Raw genomic sequence first — 19,502 nt, forward strand, 5'->3', positions numbered from 1 at the left:
CTCCAGCTCACTCTGGGAGATGCCCTTGGATCCTCCGAGGTCACCGGGGGAGACCCGGGGCCCCGCAGTCATGCTGGATTCTGCGTCCATGGCCACAGCCCGGCCACCCCGTCCCCTCTGGACGCGCTACCTTCTCCTCCATCTGGGCAGTCAGCATCATGTCCCCTAGGAAGCCCCCTGCTCCTCCTTTATCCCTTGAGTCTGAAATTCTGTTTTCCAGAAGGAAAACCTAGTGACGTAACCCTGTGATGTCAGTGGAAGCTCCTGGGGCGTCAGAAGTGGCCCCCGTCAGCCCCCAGTTACCCGTCCACCCCCCTGCACGACTCGGAGTGCTGGGAGGCCCGGAGCCTTCATCACGGACACACGTGTCCCCAGTCGCGGACGCCGCCTGGCAGACCCACGTGTGGAGCGCCCGAGAGCCGTGGCGTCAAAACTGTCACCTAGAAACTCTCCAGAGAGAAGGCCCCAGGGACCCTCAGGTGGGACAGGACGTGGCCGAGGGCCTCCGGGCAGGTTCAGCAGGTGGGGACTTGCGTGGACACAGAGAGAGCACCAGCGCAGTACGGCGGGGTGAAGTGACGCGGTCCTGGCTGGGGTCTCGTTAGGAGCTCGGCAGGGGTGGGGGGCAGCGTGCTGCCCTCGGGGGGGCGCCAGGCCAGGGCCACCACATGTCGCATCCCTGGGAGGGGCCGAGCTTGCTCAGGGTTTGCCAAGGCCGCGCCGCTAACAGGTAGCGGGAGCGGGATTCGAGTCTATCCCTGTGGGAGAACTGACGCCTGCATTTCCGTGAGCCCTTCGGCCAAACCGCGGGCCGGCTGGCAGGGGCCCTGCACTCACAGGCCCCGCTCAGGACGCTCCCAGCCTCGGGACCCCAGGCAGGGCGGCTCAGCTGAACTTCCCCGGGCCTGAGGACCCCAGCGGATGCTCGGACGCCTGGGCCCTGGGTCAGTGGGGCTTGGAGGACAAGAGCGCAGGAAGTGTGGGGCAGCCCCCTTCCCTGCCCCCTGGACGGGAGGAGAGAGCCGGCGGAGGGGAGAAGGGGTGGGGACGAGGGGGAAGGTGGGACGGCTGGGACGTGGTTCAGCCTGGAGCATCTGGGCCTCACGTCGGGGCCTCGGGCGCTGCCCCAGGTGCTACTCACCTGGCACCTGGGGCCGGTGGTCCTTTGACCACAGACCCACGGGCATGACTTCTAACGACCGCCCTCACTGGCTCCCCGTAAAACTAATGCAGCAGGTTTGGCTCCCACTCCGGCCTCGGGGCCTGGAGTGACTGGAAGGGAGACAGCGGCTGAGTCAGAGCCTCCCGCCACCCCGAGCCCGCCCCTGGCTCCCCGCCTCCAGCACGGCAGAGGGGGACCAGAACGGGCATCAGTGTCTAGATGACGGTGGTCCGTGTGGCCTGGGCTGCTTCTGAGGTCTATTAAGTCAACACTGGTGGTGTCAGGCCAAGCCAGGTGGAGCAGCTGTGACCCTGGCCACCCTCCTGTGCCCCCTCCCCCCAACCTGTTTCCCTCTGCCGGCCCCTCCCCCGCTGCTCCAGTCCCTCCCCTTCTCAGCACCACCTCCACTGCCACGCCCCCAACAAGAAGCCACCAAGGTGCCTTGTTCACACGAGGGCAGTACTGACTCAGTACCGCCCGCCCCAAAAGAAACGCTGCCTTTAAAGGGACGAACGTAAGACTCGACCTAGAGATGGTATCTGCAGCGTGGATGTGAGTGAGGAGGGGGCCCGGCCCCCAGTTGTCCTAAAGGGTAGTTTCTCCTCTGCTTGGAAAGGAGGTTGGCCCTGAGAGGTTGAGCAGAGCCCTGCTCGCCCAGCAGTGAGCCGGGCCCCCGACCAGCCGCAGTCCAGCAGGGCGTGGGGAGCCGTTTGCAGAGCCCGGGCTCTGCCTGCAGAGCGAGGGCCACGTGCTGGACCGCAGGCTGCCAGGCGCAGGGTGTCCCAGAGCAGTGGCCTGCTGACCCGAAAGGCCCCTGGAACCCGTTTCTAATGGTTCTCAGCTGGCTGAGTGAGGCTGTCCGGTGTCGCGACAGCCAGGACCCGACGGGGCCCCTCTCGCCCTCCGCCTTCCGTCCTCTCGTTTTCTTTCCCTTCGTCCCTCGTTCTCGTCTCTTCTGTCCTCATACAACCCTCCCCTTTCCCCTAAATCGGAGGACTGGACTGAAGGATGCTGTCAGGACACAGCCCTGGTTCAGCCAGACGGCCATCCGTCCAGGCAGCAGGTGTCACTTGTCCCCAGCTGAGCCAGCTGCCGGGGTGTTTGCCAGAGAGCGTCTAAAGCAGAGGGACCTCGAATATTCCCTGAGCTCGTGGAGGAAGTGAGGGAGCTAATTTCAGCAGGCCCCGAACACTGACAGGTGCCCCCAGAAGCACTCACTCTTGTCTAATGCCGCTTCCTGAGAGCCGGCTGCTCTCGCTGGTTTGTTTCCTCGAGTCTGTCTCTCTCTTTTTCTTCTCCATCCTTCAGGCTCACTGTGTCCGTCCACGTGTGTGTGTCTCTCTCTCTGTGTCCCTGTCTCTGTCTCTCTGTCTCTCCCCTCTGCCCCTACATATGGGATTTTGTGAGCGCTCCTGACAAGCTGATTTTATTCACTTATTTTTCGTGAGTTCCTTTTGTTGGTTATCCGTTTCAATGACCGTCCCTCCCAAGGAAGATAAGACAGCCCTGGCGGTTTTGTAATCAGTCCCATGTAGCGTGAGTTCTGGCAGATAACAGCCCCTGAGGAGCTGTCGGGCCGAGCGCCTGACAGCACAGGCCAGTCACCACAGCTCAGCACACACACGCCTGCTCTGCGCCGCTCTTCCAGTCCCCTCGGGGCCAGAGACGCCTCAAGGGATGCTCAGAAGGGCATTTCAACTGAGTGCCTAGGACCACCAAGGTTCTCCTTTCTGGCTAGAATCTCCTTCCCCTTCTGGGTGGAATTTTCCTTTGAAGAAACAGATGTAAGCCCCCAGGGTCGGGGTGGGGGGGCTGCCTTTGCACCCTCCGCCCTCACACCTTTGGGGTGACCCTCACTTGCGCCCCGCCCTCTGCTGTCCTTGTGTCCGCCTTCCTCATGACCCCCGTCTTCCTCTTCCCAGCTCTTCTCTTCCTCAAACCCAATTCCATTCCCCCATTTGTGCCAGACCGAAATGGAAACTGGGCTTAAGAATTGCTTTTGACCGTCGGTTTTTCCTTCATGTGCCCTCACATCTGTGGCACTGACCCTCCGCTGTGTGTCTCCCAGTTGACACGTGCTTACTTAGACCTTGCGTCTCCCTCCCAAGAAAGCACGTCATTCAACCTTAGAGAGCCGGCAGTTCACGACAGAGTTTACTTTGATCTTGACATCCCTTCCCTGCAGCCACCCCTGGCGGCTCTGCCCGTCAGCACCTCCCAACCCCTCCACGTCCGCAGGGCCACACCTCAGTTCCCGGGATGTGCGTTTCTCCCGGTTGGAAGAGCGGCTAGAAGGATAATGAGAACCCCCACCCCTGAACGCATGCCGGCTGGCTCCTGGCCACGAAGGCAGCGTCAGATGTCTCTGGAAGCCCTTGAATCGCGTATCCCCAGCTCTCTCTGTGGGTACCAGCCTCACATTTATCCTCCCACCCTAGGCTAACTGGGGTCTCGCCAACAAAGCCCCAACCCCCCAGACCCCCCCTATGACACCGTGACATGCTCACAGCTGAACTACCGTCTTGTCTTGCAGATCAAATCGAGATGAGTTTAGAGACAGTTGAAGTACAGAAGCAGAGCTGGTGGGGGGGATGGCAGGCGGGGGGGGATGGCAGGCAGTGGGGGGATGGCAGGCGGGGGGGATGGCAGGCGATAGGGGGATGGCAGGCGGGGGGTGATGGCAGGCGGGGGGGATGGCAGGCGGGGGGGATGGCAGGCGGGGGGGGATGGCAGGTGGAGGGGGGATGGCAGGCGGTGGGGGGATGGCAGGCGGAGGGGGGATGGCAGGCGGAGGGGGGATGGCAGGCGGAGGGGGGATGGCAGGCGGTGGGGGATGGCAGGCGGAGGGGGGATGGCAGGCGGTGGGGGGATGGCAGGCGGAGGGGGGATGGCAGGCGGTGGAGGGATGGCAGGCGGAGGGGTGATGGCAGGCAGGGGGGATGGCAGGCAGAGGGGGGATGGCAGGCGGTGGGGGGATGGCAGGCGGAGGGGGGATGGCAGGCGGTGGGGGGATGGCAGGCGGAGGGGTGATGGCAGGCAGGGGGGATGGCAGGCGGAGGGGGGATGGCAGGCGGTGGGGGGATGGCAGGCGGAGGGGGGATGGCAGGCAGTGGGGGGATGGCAGGCGGAGGGGTGATGGCAGGCAGGGGGGTGATGGCAGGCAGAGGGGGGATGGCAGGCGGTGGGGGGATGGCAGGCGGAGGGGGGATGGCAGGCGGTGGGGGGATGCCAGCTGGACCCAGATCTTCAGGTGGTTTGGGATGGAATTGATATCAGATCCACTCCCTGAGTTCTGGACAAGAGTTTTTTGGTTTTTTGTTTTTTAAAGCAAGGCTTCTGTAGGAGGGTGGCCAGTAAAAGGTTCACACATTCCCGTGCTGTTGCTTTTGACTCGGTTCAGAGGGATGTGGAATTTCAGTGACCGATACATAACCGTTGTCTCAGCGGCAGCCGTGGGGATTGGGCCCTTGTCCGAGGGCCTGTTTGGACTCAGCCTTCCCTGCAGGGAGGCAGGTCATCCGCACCTTTCCAAGCCAGCCTGGCCAGGAGACGCAGCCACGGCACACAGCTGCTCTTAAGTGCCCTCGAACCGCCAAGCACAGAGAACATCCTGGAAGATAATCAGGACATCGACATCTACCGCCTGGCCCTGCCTCCCCGCCCACCCTGGCCTCCCAGCTGTGCAGGAACGGGGGCCGAGAACGGGGGCCGAGAACGGGGGCCGAGAAAGAGGAGGAGGAGGGAGGGGCAGCAACCCCCGTTCTGTGTGGTCGGGAGCGATTCCCAACAACCTCCCCGTTCTCCAGAGACAATGGGATGTAAACTGGGAAACGCCCCACCAGTTCTGGCGTCCGTCCGTCCTGGAGAATCCTCTTTGCAGGCCCTGGTGCCCCTCAGCCCCTCGGCTCCCACGGGTGGTCTAATAGAGAGAGCACCCCAGTGAAAAGGAACGGTGAGGACGTTCCGGAAACAAAGGCTTCATCCACTGAGGTGGTGCTTCTCATCTGGGCCTGAACTTGGGTCGGAAAGGCAGTTTTCCAGAGCCACCCCAGGTCTTTGCCGGTTGAACCATACAAGGTGACCCACATACATGTGCCCAGGTGAGGGCAGGGTCTGTCCCCGCTGCTGGCCCGGGGCCTCTCTGACAGTGTCCCACCTCTGCCCCACATGGGGAGGAATCATCTCATTTCATTCCTACCAATTGCAAGAGCAAATTAAGTGAATTGCCCTGATACCCTAACCCCTTGAAAATGACCAGATCATTGGAAAACAAAGATCAGAATGGGCGGCTGAGAAACGGGCTGCACGCTCCCGGCTCATGGACATGAGCTGGCAGCAGGCAGGGTGCAGGGCAGGTGATCTCCGCTCCCCCGCACCGAAAAGGTAACTCAGGGTCACCGGGAGCGAGTCTGGGGAAGCTTCCGAGGGGGGCGGCTCAAGCACTCGGGGCTCCCCGTTGATCCTGCCCTTAGAAGGTAGAAGTGATGCTCGGTGGCCCCTCAGGACGTTCTGGGGGAATCACAGCGATCGGTGGGCACACTCGCCCGTCTCCTGGCCACCCGGGCATCTGGGGGTGACCTTGGGCAGCAGTGCACCAGCCAGTGGTTCTCTGTGGGCAGGGCTGTGCGACAGGCCCCTTCCTGCACCCTCCTGTAGGAATCACTCTGGGCTGCCTTCTGGCTTTGTTACGATGCACAGTTACTTTCCAGCCCGTGGACCTTGTAAGCACAGCTCCTCCCATGAGGACAGGTGCACACGAGCGGCTGACAGGTGACCCTGCCCCGGCAAGTCAAGAGCAGCCTCTGAAGAGCAAGGCTCAAGGCCCAAGAAAAAAACAAACCCGTGAGTCTCCACATTCTCCCCAAGTGAGGCTCTTTGGACACTGGGTTCCCGGAGGCCCGTCCTTCCTCTCTCCACGGCCCTTCTTGTCTCCTGTCATAGGGATGGATCATGAGGGTTACTGGGGAATTCCCTGGCGGTCCAGTGGTTAGGACTCAGCACTTTCACTGCCGGGGGCTCAGGTTCGATCCCTGGTCGGGGAACTTAGATCCCACAAGCTGCGCAGCACGGCCGAAAAAAAAAGCGTTACTGAATTAATACATAGTGTTAAAATAATACGATATGCTCAAGGTGATTAGAACAGACCTAAAGGTAAATCTTGGAGTAAAATATGACTTACATAAATGAGGTCTGAAATGGGAGCATAAAAGGCCAAAAAAAGAAAATGGCAGTTAAGACATTTTAAAAGCCCAAAGGAAGGATTCTGAATGTTTAAGCAGTAAAATAAGTAGTTTTCATTTTTTTCACGGGGGTTAATTCGGTCGGGCCAGGTGACCCAGGCAGGTCCTCTAAAGCACCCCCATTCTGGTCCCATTCGGGATGGGGTTGACCCAGAAGACCTTCAGTCATCTGCCCAGGGCTCTTGGAAGTAATGGGCAGCTTTGGTGGTTTTCAGGGTGCATCCAAGAAGGGAGCAAGGCTAGAGCCTGCTGGGTGCTCGGCCTAGAGCCCAGCACTAAGTGCCTGTGGACTCACCTCTGTGCAGACCTCACAACCCTCCCCCACTGAAGCCCGGGAAACATGGGGCTCCTCACAGGTTAACACCAGGGCGCAAGCCCCTGACCAGCCTGGAACTTCGTCCATGAGTGCGTGTGCGTGTGTGTGCGTGCGTGTGCGTGTCTGTCTCCGTGTTCTCTCTCAGCCTGCTGGCCAGATCCTAGACACCCCACCCCGTCCAGGCACGTGGGTGGACCTGGCAGCTGCAGCCCGTCGTGAAGCAGAGACAGATCTAGACCGTGTTCGTAAACGACCAGAGAGGTGTCCTGTCCCTCCTCCTCCTTTCCCTCACCCCGTGTCTCCCCCAGTCCCCGAAAAGGACACCTCCCAACTGGCAATGGGAACAAAAGGAGTTTGCTGAGAAATCTGTTACCAAAGAAGTATTTTTCAGTTTGCGAGCAAATGTCTGGTTATGCACATTTCCGTCCTTCAAAAACCCAATTACATGTTCTCCTTGTTTATACCTTGAAAAAAGAAACACAGGAGCAACTCTCTGAAAGTGGAGGGTAAGAGTGAAGTCGTGACCTTCTAGAAGGAGTTGGCAGCTCAGGAGGCGGGGACCAGTCCAGACTGTGCTCTGTGTGTGGGGCTCAAGGGCAGGGCACCTTCCCGGATGCAGCTCAGGGCTGCTGTGGGATGCTCCCCTGAGGCCAGGCCCCCCAGCCCCTGCCCCCTAACGAGCCCAGAGTCAGACCCCTGAGAACAGCTTCTCGGGGTGTTAACAATAATGTCCTAAATTGTGTGCAGGGCTTTCAAATTTAATAAACAGATCCACACTCGTTTATCTCAGGCCGGTGTCTAAGGTCCACACCCGGGGATCAGGTGCCTAGCAGGCCCTCCTCCCTCCTGAGCCTCAGCTTGAGGGCTAGCCCCACCGCAGAGCGGGTAACCGAACCTCAGTCTTCCCCTGGACCTGGGGGGCCTCTGCCCCTGGGCTCCTTTGCTCAAATACACGTGGCCAAAGGGCAGCCTTGGGCACAGGCAAGGTCTCTCGCCTTCAGCTGGCGGCGCCGGGTAAGCGCGTGCAGTGTCAGCCCCTGGAGGCTATCTTAGGACACACGGCTCATTAAGAACAAACAAAACCTCCATCCTCAAAATCCAGAACACCTCCGTGATAACAGGTGTGAGTTAGTAGCTAATCTGTAGCCAGAGATGGTTCGGGGCAGGAGAACACCCAGCGTCCTCGCTGGGTGGGCGTCCACTCTGGCGGCGCCCGGGCCCTGCCAGGCCTGTGCCATGTGCCCTCCACTTGGCTCTCTTGCCCTCTCCTGCCACTGCGTTGCTCCTGTGTTACCAAGACCTAGAACGCCGGGCGTCTTTGTTGGAGACTCATTACAGCTCATCTCTGTCTGCCTTTCTTTAAAGCCAGCTGAACATACCCAATGCTCTCCCTTTATGGTAAGACCGAGCCTCCAGACCACGCTCTCAGCTGCTGTGACCCCCTCTAACATACCCACGTCCCCCACCTGACCCCCAGCATCTTGGAGCCCAGCCCCCGATGCATGTTACCCGTGTCTGCCGTGCGCCTTGCCTGCCTGGTCTGTAGCTGTCGAGTGCTGTGGGTACGACAGTTTGTGGGTGGCAGTTCACCATGACCTTGACTGTCTCATGAGCCACTGGGAGAGAATCGGACCCGAGGGCCATGTCCTGTTAAACGTCCTGAGGACTCTGCCGGCTGACGTCCCCACCCTGAATCTGACATGAGGTTTGCACGGGGCACCCATGAGTGCCATGGCGAGGCCTCTGGGAAAGAGGAAGGAGACGTGACATAGCCGGAGACGGGGAGGTCCTCCTAGTCACCAGGCCGCCCTCCAGCTCTGAGTCAGGACCCCAGTAAGCGGTTAAGCTGGGTTCATTACCCAGAGAGTGGCTGGATGTCCTATCACCCCGACAGTGTTACCTGTGAGAGACATTAAAACTAGGCCACGCCCGCTTCACTTCAGCAGACCGTCCGGTGGGGCCGCTTCTGCTCTAGGAATCTTTGGCTAAAGTGATAGAGAGGCCGACCAATGTGACCTTGAAGTCTCCTTGGAACAGCTGTCTCCAAAAGGCTGCCGTCACAGACTTCAAACGTGGGCCAAGCATGAGTTTTTAGGAGGGCTGGTGAGTGGGTTGATTTCCCGAGCCCCAGAAGTCAGCAGACAGAGGCAAGATGGGTGGGGATGTTTCCTGACAAAGCCCACGACCATAGCCGGAAGGGCTGAGCCTGACGTGCTGCCCGTATGTCACCGGCCAGTGGAGCCTAAGGCACCTGCAGCGTCGGGAGGGCTCTGAACCCAGGACGAACTCAGACTGCAGGCTTGCGTTTTGCTTTTTAACGAGTCAGATGCAGATGCCTCTGCGGCGCCAACCTCGCAGACTCTTGGTGCCCAGCTGAGTTCCGTGTAAGCTGGCGCTCTCTTCTTCTGTCTCCCTTCCCGAGCACCGTGGGGCTGACGGCCGAGTTCCAAGGCCCTGAGCCTCCTCAGCCCTCCCTCTGGGGGAGCACCACCTCCTTTTAACGAGAGAAAGTAGAATTTCACGTAGGTACACGGGTGACAGAAATGCAGAGATGAGGGGCATCAAAGACTTCAGAATGCAGACAGGTGGGGCCCGGGGGCCAGACGGCCTGCTGCCGGGGCCCCCCTATCCCCCGTGGCCCCCAGCCACCAGCCCGCCCCAGGGGAACAGCTCTGGCTCAGAAGGAGAAGGATAGATGCAGCCCGCCCAGGGAGGAGCAGGATGTGCTGGCGTGTGTAAAACCCGCCCCCCCTCGGGGGGCTCCTGTTCTGATCAGGGTGAGGGGAGAGGCCCCTGGAGCCCTGGCCACAGGGTCAGAACCAGGAGCCGCAAGGGCTCCGGCGCTGGTGGGATTTTCGTGGGCGTAGCCAGGCCGGATCTGACCTGGAGATGGTCAGAGATGAAGCCAGAGGAGTGGGAGTTGAGAATCGGGGCCCACGTGGGGCCCAGCAACTACCCAGAGATGCCTCCGAGCAGGGGGCCTGCAACAGGAACAGTAACAGGAAGCCCAAAGGTCCATTCTCTCCTGGTGCCCACGGGGCTGGGGGCTGCACTGGCTCTGGGGAACCGGCCAGCTCCCGGGGCCACCACCCCAGCTCTCTGGCCGGTGTGGGCAGGAGGAGGGTCGGGTCAGTTTGTGCTGATTGTCCTCAGATCTGGAGGAGAGGGTGACAGGGCTGTGTGTCCGGCCCCTGACCCCCGGCCAGGCATGCGCCGGCCCCAGGCTCCCCCAGGCCCAGCAGCCCCGGCCCCTGGCCCGCTCCAGGACGCCCCTGGGGAGCCCACCCGCCCTGAGCAGGACCCCTCAGTCCTCTCACAGCAGGGAGAGCCATCCAGGGCTCACGCTCCACTGCCTGGGCCTCCACCCCTCCCAGGCCTGTGCAGCCGGCGGGCCCAGGGCAGAGGGCAGCGGAGGGGCAGCAGGGACTGAGGCTCGGGCACTGTCTTAGCACCCACAGCCCGGGCCCATCCACAGCCGTGGGGGGAGGTGGCACACAGAGTGCTGAGGCTGGGCAGCCCCCGCCCCCCAGGACCTCCAGAGCGCCGGTGCCGCTCGGGACGCCGGACCCTCGGCTGAGCCAAGCAGGAGGGCAGCAGGGGCACCAGGGCGGCTCTCGGCCTAGATTTCAGAGCAGATGGAATTTCTAGGGAATCGCCTGCCGCCCCCCACCCCGGGGGCTTAAGACCAGGGATGCTGGGGCAGAGGCTTGGGGCCTGGGCATGGCCGGGCGCCGCAGACGCCTGGGGCTGGGCCTCCCCGTGGGCGCCGGGAGAGTCGAGTGCAGCCGCCGCCCGCCTGCATGTTAACTGCTGTGTTAACGGCCCCAGAACGCAGAGGAGAACTCCCGCATCTCCATCACCTTCTTCCGCCTCTTCCGGGTCATGCGTCTGGTCAAGCTGCTGAGCCGTGGGGAGGGCATCCGGACGCTGCTGTGGACGTTCATCAAGTCCTTCCAGGTACCCCCCGGCCCCCCTCTCAGGCCCCACCTGGGACGATGCTCCCAGCTGAGGGGAGGCTGCAGCGTGCTGCTTTCTTCTCTCTTTTGTGGATTTGCCCCGAGACTTGACTGCACAGAGGGGTTTTGGGGTGGAAGAGATTTGAAAGCCGTGGGCAGAGGTGGCCCGATGACCCCTACAGCTGCTCCCAATTCGGGTGTTGTCAGCCTGGGGCTGGCACCCTCGTCCCGGCAGTGGTTCAGCAGGGTCTGCTGTCCACACCTGCTTAGGGACTTAGCCGGACTCCCCGGGACCGTGGTGTGCCCCGTGTGGACTCAGGGCTGCCAACTGCGGGGCCAGTTCTCTGCCCCCAGCACTCGTTTCCTTCTGTGAAAGCAGAATGACGGTGGCCTCAGCCGTGGGTGACTGTACCGACCCCACGTGTTCACCCACCCCCGACATTTCCTGGGCGCCACTGAAGGTGGAGCCCGAGCGCCCACCAGGCCGGACGGCCGTAGCCCCGCGGTGCCACCTAGTGGTGTGCGGGCTCCATCCACCCCGTGAGCCGCGAGGCCTCCTCCCCCGGGGGAGGAGGTGGGGAGCACACCGAGTGAGTAAAGCGCAGAGACCCGCTGTGGGCAGGCACTGCCCAAGCATCGTGTGAGCCTTAAATCAGCCAGGCCCCAAAACCCCCTGAGGTCATTGCTTTTCTTCCCATTTTTCAGATGAGGACACTGAGGCTCAGAGAGGTTAAGCCCAGCCCAGCTCCCACAGCTACAGTGGTGGAAGCGGGCTTGAGCCCAGGGTCTCGCTTTTGTCTAGTGCCCCTTCGTCCTGCCTTTCCTACACCTGGCGGAACAGCTTACAGCTGTGAGGGGGGAGGGGCGGCTGGGTATCCCCCACGGCCCTCCAGCTGCACGAGGACAGGTGGGTGGCGGGAGGGTGTTTTGCTCTTTCTAGATTATTTGTACCAAGGGAGCATCAAGCCAAGTCCCGAGCTCAGAGCCCACCTTTCTGGGCGGACCTCCCCAGGTCCCAGGTGCTTGACACCCAGGTGAGGGGAGGGGTCGGCACCAGGCTCAGGCTCCTCCCATTCAGTGCCCAGAACGTCTGCGGGGCTCCTGGAAGTGCCCCCCAAGCCAGGCAGCAGCTGGCAACTGAAGAGACGCCGCCGGGGAGGGGTCCAGCCACCAGTCCCCCGCCGACTTCACGGCATCTGTGTGCCCCTGCCAGGCCCTGCCCTACGTTGCCCTCCTGATCGTGATGCTGTTCTTCATCTATGCCGTGATCGGGATGCAGGTAGGACGGGCTCCCGGCTGTTGCCTCTGGCCCCGCCCCCAGCCCAAATCCCCTGACACCTGCCCCTCCTTCTGAGGCTGGAAAGGTCACCGGAATTGGAACTCTCCCCCGACCCCCGTGGTGTCCTGGGGGTGCACAGCTCTGAGACCCTCTCTCCCCGTTGCCCCTGGCCCACGTTCCACTCTCTATAGGGAAAAACTCCCCCAAGTTATGTGAAGGGCCTATTTGTTAATTATTCCTCAATAAAGTATTTTTTAAAGAGGAAAGAAAAATAGTCTCAAGAATCTGCAGCCAAAAAAAAGAAAAAAGAAAGAGGAAGGCCAGTGAGCCTTGTCCCTGCACAGATGCAGGGTCAAGGTCTCAGCCTCCATCCGCTCTCAGCCCCCTCCCGCTGGGCCCAGGGCCCCTCCCGAGGGCCGAGGGCACTTTTCTTGGATGCTTGTCCGGAGTGGGGTCCTGGGATCAGGGGCTGGACAGGGCAGCTGGTACCTGCCCCCGCGAGGCCTTCCAGGTCACAGAGGGGACTGTTCAGCTTATGGGCCAGCCCGTCCAGGGTGAACTGTGACCCCTGAAGAGACCATTGAACGATGGGTGGGAACCAGGACCCCTCTGTCCGCAGCTCACGGACCCCATCCTCTCCCCCTACCAGGTGTTCGGGAAAATCGCCCTGAATGACACGACAGAGATCAACAGGAACAACAACTTCCAGACCTTCCCCCAGGCCGTGCTGCTCCTCTTCAGGTGAGCGTGCAGACAGGCGCGGACAGGTGCACACGGGGACACCTGCTCGGTGCGGCCCTGGCCTGGGCGCACGACGAGAGCTGGGGCTGGGGGACTGGGAAGCCCCCTGACCGGGAAGCCTTCCTTTCACTGTCGTTTATAATGACTGGACACGGCCCCCGCTGCTGACCCTGGAAGCCAGTAGGGATCAGAATCAAACTCCAAGAGCACCCTGTTTCGAAGCTGAGCCAGGCCTGCAGCACACTCACTATGTGACCTTGAGTGACCTTGAGCAAGACAGCAGATGACTCCGAGCCTCAGTTTCCCCCTCAGACAAGCCCAGCTGCCAGAGTTGGTGCCACTGTCTGGTTCAGTGGTTCCGTCCACGGCACTTAGTTCCCCCCTTGGCTGAGCCGGTGCCAGCCTTCACCCTCTGGGGAGGCCGCGGCCACAGGTACAGCTGGGGGAGGGGTGTGTCCCGCCCAACCCCGAGGGAAGGAGTCCGTGTGGCAGCCCCATGTCCTTCTTCCTCTGGATCCCAGTGACCCCTGGGCTGCCCCTCCCCTGGCTCTTCTCACCACCCTGCTCATCACAGCCTGGGCTCTGGGACCCCCACCTGGCCCAGGGCTGGTGGTGATGAGAACTGTATACTCAGTCCCTGGACCAGATGATGCCTAGAGTCCATTCCAGCACGTGTATTCTCCATGCTAAGGTGCTGGGAGAGGCACTGAGCCCTTACTGTCCCCTGGGGTTCTTTCCGAAGATCCAGGGATCCTCCGCATCAAATAACCCCACCTTCACTATGCTCTGTGGAATCCTTTCCCCACATCCAAGCCCACGAATCATTATTGTTCAAACTGTGTTCGATCAGAATGGCGGTCCCCTTAAATATCAGGCCGACATCACCCTCCCTCAGATGGTGGCCGTGAGAACATGGGGCCATCATAAACCACAGCCTCACAGCAACATTTACGCCTGAGCCGCATTTAAATATGGGATTTGGACACATGTGAGCCAGGGCACATGGGTCTCCCCTCTCCTCTCCTAAAGTCCTTGACGACAGGAGATAGTTTGTAAAAGAATAAGGAAGGATAAAAGCCAAGAAAGAGTGCCGTTCTGGGCCAGCAGTGCTGAGGAAGTCTTCACCGGAGGCAGGCAGATGGGGTTCAGTGGACAAAGGACCAGGTTCGGAGGAAAACACATCCCAAAGCAGGTGAGCCTGTGAAGGAGCGAGAGCGGCCAGGGCCTCCCCAAGCTCAGAGTCCACAGGGGCCAGGCAGCAGGACAGCTGGGGCCACAACCAGGCTGCCTCCTTGGGGACCCGCGTTTGGAGAGCGTTTGCTGATGCCCACAAGCTGAAAACAGAGCCCCGCCACCACAGCCTGGGCTTTGGGGTCTAAGAAGTGGAGCAGGGCCCCAAGGGAACCCACCCTTTAAGAGAAGCTACCTGTCCACCCCAGCTAGCAGCACGTCTTATCTTGTCTTCCATGGTCCCCAGAGATGCTCCTGCAATGAGAACTTGATCCACAGAGTTGTGTACTGGGCTCTCGATCGCAAAGAGCAGTAACAGTCACCCCAAAGGACTGGGGGAAACCATGTCCAAAAAGAAGCCACCACGCTCACCTAACAGATGAATGAACCCATCAGGAGGAGAAGAACAGGGAGAGGAAAAATATTTGAAAATAAGCATCATTTGTGTCTTTAGAGAGATTATAGAACCTGGCACATCTGTTCAAATTAGAAAGGAGTGGGGGGAGGAGGAGAAGTTGTTATTAATAAGAACAAATTAACGAGAGGATTAATTAAATTTAATTAAAGAGAGAACTCAGAAAATATACAATTGTTAAAATATTTATTTATTTATTTTTGGCTGCACTGGGTCTTCACTGCTGCACGTGGGCTTTCTCTAGCTACAGCAAGTGGGGGCTACTCTTCGTTGTGGTGCACGGGCTTCTCATTGTGGTGGCTTCTCTTGTTGCAGAGCACAGGCTCTAGGCATGCGGGCTTCAGTAGTTGTGGCACACGGACTCAGTAGTTGTGGCTCGCAGGCTCTAGAGCGCAGGCTCAGTAGTTGTGGCGCATGGGCTTAGTTGCTCCGTGGCATGTGGGATCTTCCCGGATCAGGACTCTAACCCATGTCCCCTGCATTGGCAGGTGGATTCTTAACCACTGCGCCACCAGGGAAGTCTGAGCAACATTTTTTAAAATTCACGAATACCAAGAGTTGACTAGTCTAAATTCAGAATAGAAAAGTGGTTGCGGTGGTGGGGGCATGGGATGGGGAGGGACTGGTAAAAGGGCACAAACTGTCAGCCATAAGGTGGATGAGATCTGAGGTCTAACCTATAACATGGTGACCATAGTTGATGACACTGATGGTATCTGAAACTTGCTAAGACAGTAGAACTTAAATGTTCTCGCCAAAAAAAAAGAAAAAATTAAAAAAATCTATGAGGGGATGGATGTGTTAATTAGGTGGGAAGAATCCTTTCACAATGTGCACATCAATCAAATCATCATGATCTACGCTCTAGCTTGCAGTTTTATTTGTCGATTCTGCCTCAATAAAGCTGAGGAAAGAGCTGCCGAGTCTGTAGGGCAGTGACGCCAGGGGCGCCAATTGGGCAGACGCTTGGAGAACAAGCAGCGCTCAGTAGGGTGAGGACACACCTGCCAGCCACTGGCACCTCCACCCCGAAGCAGGCGTCTGACGGCCCTGTGTGGTGACTGCAGGCTCCTTCGTGACAGCAAGACAGCAAAGAAAGGAAAAGCCATAGCAGGGCGGTGGGGTTTTTTAATGGTATATTCATAGAGGATCTGCCGCAAAGGGTGAATGAACCAGAGCTAAAACGTATCCCAATGGCTAAATCTCAAAACTTAACATGGATTGCAAAAGGAGGGCCTTTGCAGAAAAGGTACAGTTTGTTATCTTTCACAGAAAATGTTCAGACATTCAAAACAATGCTGTATGGTTTCCTGTGTAGTCGATGTATCAGCACTGGGGGGCTGACAAACCCCAGACTCAGTTTAGCGGTTCCCCCCCCACCGGGGAGGAGAGGGAGGGGCCTTGTGAGCCGCTCTGGGGCGTGGTCTCTCACCAGGTGCGCCACCGGGGAGGCGTGGCAGGACATCATGCTGGCCTGCATGCCAGGCAAGAAGTGCGCCCCCGAGTCGGAGCCGGGCAGCAGCGCCGAGGGGGAGACGCCCTGCGGTAGCAGCTTCGCCGTCTTCTACTTCATCAGCTTCTACATGCTCTGCGCCTTTCTGGTGAGCCGGGCGGGACCCGCGGCCTTGGGTGACAAACGTGCAGTCCCGGGCCGGCCGCGCCCTGCGTCTCTGCAGCTCACGCTCAGGGGTGCCCCATCGGGGAGGCCGGCCTAGAGGGCTGTGTCCCTGGGATGGTCCAGCCGCACTGAAGGGAGGGGGCGAAGCTGGACCAGAGTGAGCTCAGCCAGCAGCCTTCTCGTCCGTTCTCAGCTCTTGTCGTGGTGGCGTTGTCCCCGAGGACAGGAGGCCACTTAAACATTTCTGGCAGTTTGATGAGGAGCGAGGGGAGGGTGGGGGACAGTCACCCACAGCCCTGGCAGCCCCGCCTGGCGGCTGGGTGTGAGGGAAGCTGCCAGCCCACAGGTGGGGTTCACCTGCACAAGCCCAAGAGGAGCTGGGTCAGGTCCTCATCCAAGAGAGCCGCGTTCCAGGGGCCAGTGTTTTCAGTGGGCCACTTGGGCTGTCTTCAGAAGCACTGGCTTCTGCCGTGCGTGGCCTGCTAACCACGTGTGCTGGAAGGGCCTCCGAGGGCATCTCCCCGCGCTCTCTGTTCTCCACAGATCATCAACCTCTTCGTAGCTGTCATCATGGACAACTTTGACTACCTGACAAGGGACTGGTCCATTCTGGGGCCCCACCATCTGGACGAATTTAAGAGAATCTGGGCGGAGTACGATCCTGAAGCCAAGTAAGTCCCCAGAGGGAAACCCAGTCCCCAAAGCAGCAAGGGGATTGCGTGACCACACCTGTGGACGTGGGTCAAGACGGGTTAGCGCTGGGTGGATCCACAGCAAACACTAAACTGCACAGGCCACAAGGGTCAAGTGTCAGGGCCAGCGACAGAAGGGCTTTGACTGAGTCAAGAACATGCCTGCTGTTTTCAGCTGAACAGGACAGGAGGGCCTAGTGTTGGAATAACCAGTAGGTACTCGAGTCAGGATGTCCGGGGCCAGGCAGATCCTGCCTGCCTTTCTGCCATAGGTCCATCAACCCAGCCACCACGTTTGGTTGACACTCTGGAAATACCTTTTGGTCAGACGGTGAGATCATTGAAGCAGGAGTAATATTGAGAATTTCATTGCCTACCAAAATCCCTTCCACCATGAACATAGCACTGATGGAAAATTGTTCCTTAAAAACCTAAACACGTGTATATACTGGTTTTGGAGTTTTGCCATGCAGTTTTGCAACTCAGCACCAGTTTCATCACTCGGGTCCAGCCGTGGAGAGTTCCTTCTGCAGGGGGATCCCCCGCCCTGGGTGCATGAGTCCTGGGCTACTGGCCGAGACCGCCGCACTGACCTTCCCCCCGCTCCTGCCTCTTCTAGGGGTCGCATCAAACACCTGGATGTGGTGACCCTGCTCCGGAGGATTCAGCCCCCCCTGGGCTTTGGGAAGCTGTGCCCTCACCGCGTGGCTTGCAAAGTAAGAGATGAGCTGGGCTCGTGGAAGACATGACCTGGGAGGGACGATGCCTCTTGTGACCTTGGTCAGGACGTCAAGCCTCTACGGGGATGAGGACAGTATTTTACGAGCCTAAAGAAAGGAGCCAGAGCCAGAATAGGCGTTAGGGGTCCTTCCCACAGTGCGTTCTCAGACTCTGAAGGAAACACGGGGGGACACACGCACACACATTTCGAGGCACCACCCACTTCGGCATCCTCCTGCCTCGGGGGTTCTGCGGGAGGGCCCTTCGGGAACCGGCTGCTGTGATGACCATCTCCCCCCCACCCCGCAGCGCCTGGTCTCCATGAATATGCCCCTGAACAGCGACGGGACGGTCATGTTCAACGCCACCCTGTTTGCCCTGGTCCGGACGGCCCTGAGGATCAAAACGGAAGGTAAGGTCATCCGGGGGCCCCGGGAGAGCCACCGGGAGACCTAGCAGACCAGCCGGCTCCTGCGGGGTGTCAGAGCCTCAGCCCGGCAGTAACTGTCCCCTCTGGGGTATTAGCGGTGCCAGGTCTGCTCGTGTGCCCTTTGCTCCTTGAATGGCCACCTTGCCTGTAGTTTTTAGAGCTCATCCTGGGTGTCACCTCAAAGTCCTTGGGTGTAGTTCAGAGAGCAGGAGATGAGTGTTACCTGAAGCGGGGCTGAGCCCCATCACAGTGGGATTTCACTGGCTGCACGTGGGTCTCAAGTGTTCAACTCTACCTTGCAAGTTAAACTCCTGTGTCGGTCGGGAAGGGGTCAGAGCGGACGTGGTGACGGGGGCTGAGGTCGGCCCTCGCGCGCCTGCATGCAAGTGCTCAGCCAGCCGGCAGATGGGGGTCCGAGCCCCCGTGCTCCCTCAGGGCCCCATGCTCCTCATACGGGGCTCCCTCACGGGGGGCGCCATGCTCCCCCGTGTTGCCTGGCAGGAGGGACCGTCTTCCAGGTTGTACGACAGGGACCTGTGGCCAGCAGCTTGGCTTCGATGGCCCGCTGTCCTTACAGCTGACTGGTGCTCCTGAGCTGCTCTGCAAAGGCTACAGGTGCACCTGACGAGATGCAGCTGCTTCTCAAAAGCTCCCAGCTTCCTCCTGCGATTCGCAGAGTTGGAGCTTGTTTGAGACGCTGAGTCCCAGTCCCAGCCCCGAACTCGGAACGTGCATCCTGCACCAGCCGCAGGGGATTCACGTGAGCAAAGTCTGAAACCCACCGGCACAGTAATTAGAGGAAACTCAGGTGGGACCGGCAGTGTCGCCTTTCCCTTCTGATGTTTGGACCTCAGAGCCTCAGGAGGCTGGAGCCCTGGGCGGGGCAACAGGGGACTGGACCCTGATATCGTGTGACGGTCAGCGAGTCTCTCTCTGCCTCAGTTTCTTCATTTGTAAAACAAGAAAGGTGGGGACGTGTGGAATTCAGTTCAGGGGACAAGCCAGGAGGTGCCTTCTCTCAGCTAAATCCTTTCAGAAAATAACAGAAACATCCTAGATGAAGGAAAATAACAGGGCCAGCAAGATGCATGTCAAAATAATGAGCTAATCTTTAAAAAAAATTGTAAAAGTTCAACTTCTGCTGCTGAACTAAAAAGAAACTAAGGCTGAAGAATATGCTCTCAGTAGCCAAGGCCATAACTCAATCTGAAACAGGTGTGAACAGGCCTATTTCTGCCGACAAAAGGATGGAACACACATTTTGTGTATGCATGTGTGTGACTAGAGGGAAACCTGGAAGGAAGTTTGCTAACATGTTAGCCTTGATTGTCGTGAGCAGTGGAACCAGACGTGACTTCACTTCCTTTACCTTCTTCCTTTACTTTTCCAAATTTTCCACAATGACTGTGGTTACAGTTCCATCCAGGAGGGAAGGTCTTCTTTTTCAAGGAGGGAAGATAAAAGACTCCTGGAAGGAACGTGTTGTGGTCCTTAAGTTTTGATGTAAAGTGAGGATATGAATTTTCATCCCGTGGAGGAACGAGAAGCACTGACGTTGGAGCCATGGCTCAGCACCGTCAAGATGCTCGTCAGAGCAAACCAAGTCCCAGACAAAGAATCTTCAACCTTAGAGCCAGACACGCACAGCCCATCCTGAGGAAACACTCTCCCGAGACCAGGGGAGAAGCCAGCCGCGCGGGGAC

General features: G+C 59.2%; 1 protein-coding gene across 10 annotated transcripts in view; it reads left to right on the plus strand.

Moving 5' to 3' along the window:
- Nucleotides 1-19,502, plus strand: part of CACNA1C (calcium voltage-gated channel subunit alpha1 C) — a 474,002-nt gene that overhangs the window by 433,185 nt on the left and 21,315 nt on the right. For 6 of the 10 annotated variants that reach the window (XM_082636564.1, XM_082636557.1, XM_082636556.1 and 3 more), the window contains 8 exons: nt 8,084-8,116; nt 10,547-10,675; nt 11,888-11,953; nt 12,603-12,694; nt 15,775-15,940; nt 16,501-16,628; nt 17,269-17,365; nt 17,679-17,781. In XM_082636564.1, the coding sequence (XP_082492690.1) occupies nt 8,084-8,116; nt 10,547-10,675; nt 11,888-11,953; nt 12,603-12,694; nt 15,775-15,940; nt 16,501-16,628; nt 17,269-17,365; nt 17,679-17,781 (814 nt within the window). The remainder of the gene's footprint in view (nt 1-8,083; nt 8,117-10,546; nt 10,676-11,887; nt 11,954-12,602; nt 12,695-15,774; nt 15,941-16,500; nt 16,629-17,268; nt 17,366-17,678; nt 17,782-19,502) is intronic. The other 4 variants (XM_082636560.1, XM_082636561.1, XM_082636562.1 and 1 more) reach the window with 1 other exon arrangement.

Source organism: Mesoplodon mirus (genome assembly GCF_964341445.2).
Source record: "Mesoplodon mirus genome assembly, chromosome: 11".
Classification (NCBI taxonomy): domain Eukaryota; kingdom Metazoa; phylum Chordata; class Mammalia; order Artiodactyla; family Ziphiidae; genus Mesoplodon; species Mesoplodon mirus.